The 1,870-nt window shown below is 43.5% G+C and overlaps 1 protein-coding gene across 1 annotated transcript in view; it reads right to left on the bottom strand.

The window, feature by feature from the left end:
* The window catches only part of arhgef11 (Rho guanine nucleotide exchange factor (GEF) 11), a gene marked incomplete in the record, with an annotated part of 46,549 nt that overhangs the window by 1,943 nt on the left and 42,736 nt on the right, over positions 1–1,870 (bottom strand). The window contains 4 exon segments of the mRNA XM_014017235.1: positions 304–611; positions 740–850; positions 1,113–1,343; positions 1,571–1,723. Coding sequence (XP_013872689.1) covers positions 304–611; positions 740–850; positions 1,113–1,343; positions 1,571–1,723 — 803 coding nt within the window.

Below are 1,870 nucleotides of genomic sequence, written 5' to 3'. Positions count from 1 at the left end.
CATAAATACAAGTGGAGCTTAAAATGCATGGATTAAATACAACTGGTATTGTAATTAGTGTAGATTACCCCTTCACAATATTACATAATTGCATTGCTCATAAAATACATTTAAGAACATGACAATTTTTAAATATCTGATTACTCAATTAATAGACAGAATAATCAATAAAAGATTACTAAAATAATCGTTAGCTGCAGCCCTAAATACGAGGCATTAACGTTGATTCTGTGTCTGTATTKTTATGATCGATTATGTGGATTAATGGTTGCAGCACTGGTAGCCACACTGACACAAACCCACCTTCAGTTTGTGCAACTTGTTCATCAGCCCTTCGATTGTGAGAAAAATCTCATCTGCATTTTTAATGATGTGCCTCTGTATCCCAGCCTGCCTCGGCCCAGTTTCTTCCTCTTCCTCCAGTTGCATAGTTTGTGATTGGCTGAACTCCGAGCAGCCGGCTGGTGTTTCCTCCTCTGGTTGTGCCCACTGTGACATCACTTCCTCCTCGGGCTGAGGGAAGTGTCCGACGGTGGGCGTGGGAGGGTCGCTGAGGTCGTCTGTGATGCTCTCTCCCTGCTCGGAGGGCATCACCAGGTAGAAAGTGTTTCCTAAAGACCAGAGGTGCGATTTGTGAGTTCAGGGCTGAGTTTCACCCGGTCGCTAAGTTATAGTTGAATTACAGACTGTGTTTGTCTGAAAACAACCCGCAGAACRTGACTGGTTCGGTTATCATTACCCTGAACTTTGGCCTTGCCTCTAGACTGGGAGGACTGATTGGAGAGGAGGCTAACATCATCAGWGATGCCATCAGGGACAGAGGAAGATAGAGGAGGACCCGCAACCACAGCTACACACAGAGGACAGTGTGTTTGAAGGACAAGTGAGTTGAAAGAGTGTACAGAGGTGAACAGTTGAAGAAAAAAAGAAAAAACAGCGTGTCGGTGATCGTAAATGCAAGCAAATCAAAGCAAAAAAAGAGAAATATAAACCACTTTCTGCAGAGAAACATGCAAAGAATTCAGATAAATCAAAGCTACATTTAATAAATCAACATGTGTTTCATGAGGGGAAAAAAAGAGTAATTCTGGAAATAGAGCAAAATCCTTTACCTTTCCTCACAACRTGAACGCTGGGCTGCCTGGTGTCTGTGGGCGGGGCCTCTGTTGGCCCCGCCTCTTCATCTATGCTGAGATCGAGGACTGTTTCCAGGGACTGCGGTCGTTGTCTCTCTGTCAGCAAGCTCCCTCCGTTGGTCATCTCGTTTGTGGGCGTGTCGTCTGACTTGTGGCTTCGCCCATCCTCATCCAGATCTTGTAATATGAGCCGCCGCAGGGTTTCCACTGTGAAGTCATTATGATTTAATGACAGAACTCACAGATGTGTCCTACACTACGTTTACACTGCAGGGCTTACAGCTTAATTCTGATGTTTTGCTTGAATCATATTATTTTTGTGTGTGGATGTTGACACTTGATTTTAGATGGTACCTCTATTGGACTGCAGTGTGAACGTAGCCTTACACCTCTAATCCATAAAGAATCGGCCATGTGTTCTGATTTCAACTCACCGTCTTGTAAAGCAGCTTCCGCCACACTGCCATCCTGTCCTTCATCAGATTTAATGATTCCTGACGAGTCTGTGGGTGTGTTGTTGTCTGATATGTTGTTGTCATTGGAGGACTGAATCTCCATGGACTCTGACTGCTCCACCATAGAGCGGACTGATGGATTAAACATCATTTAAAAACGTTTTAACATCACTGTAGTCGACGTGACAGCTACAAAAACAAGCTGACCACACAAATTTATTGCTGAAGCGTTGTATACAGAGCTATTAATAAACTTGTCCGAAGTATAATATATATATA

The sequence above is a fragment of the Austrofundulus limnaeus genome, unplaced genomic scaffold, assembly GCF_001266775.1.
Source record: "Austrofundulus limnaeus strain Quisiro unplaced genomic scaffold, Austrofundulus_limnaeus-1.0 Scaffold164, whole genome shotgun sequence".
Lineage (NCBI taxonomy): Eukaryota > Metazoa > Chordata > Actinopteri > Cyprinodontiformes > Rivulidae > Austrofundulus > Austrofundulus limnaeus.
The sequence above is the reverse complement of the archived record's forward strand: the minus strand, read 5'-3'. Positions and strand labels throughout refer to the sequence as shown.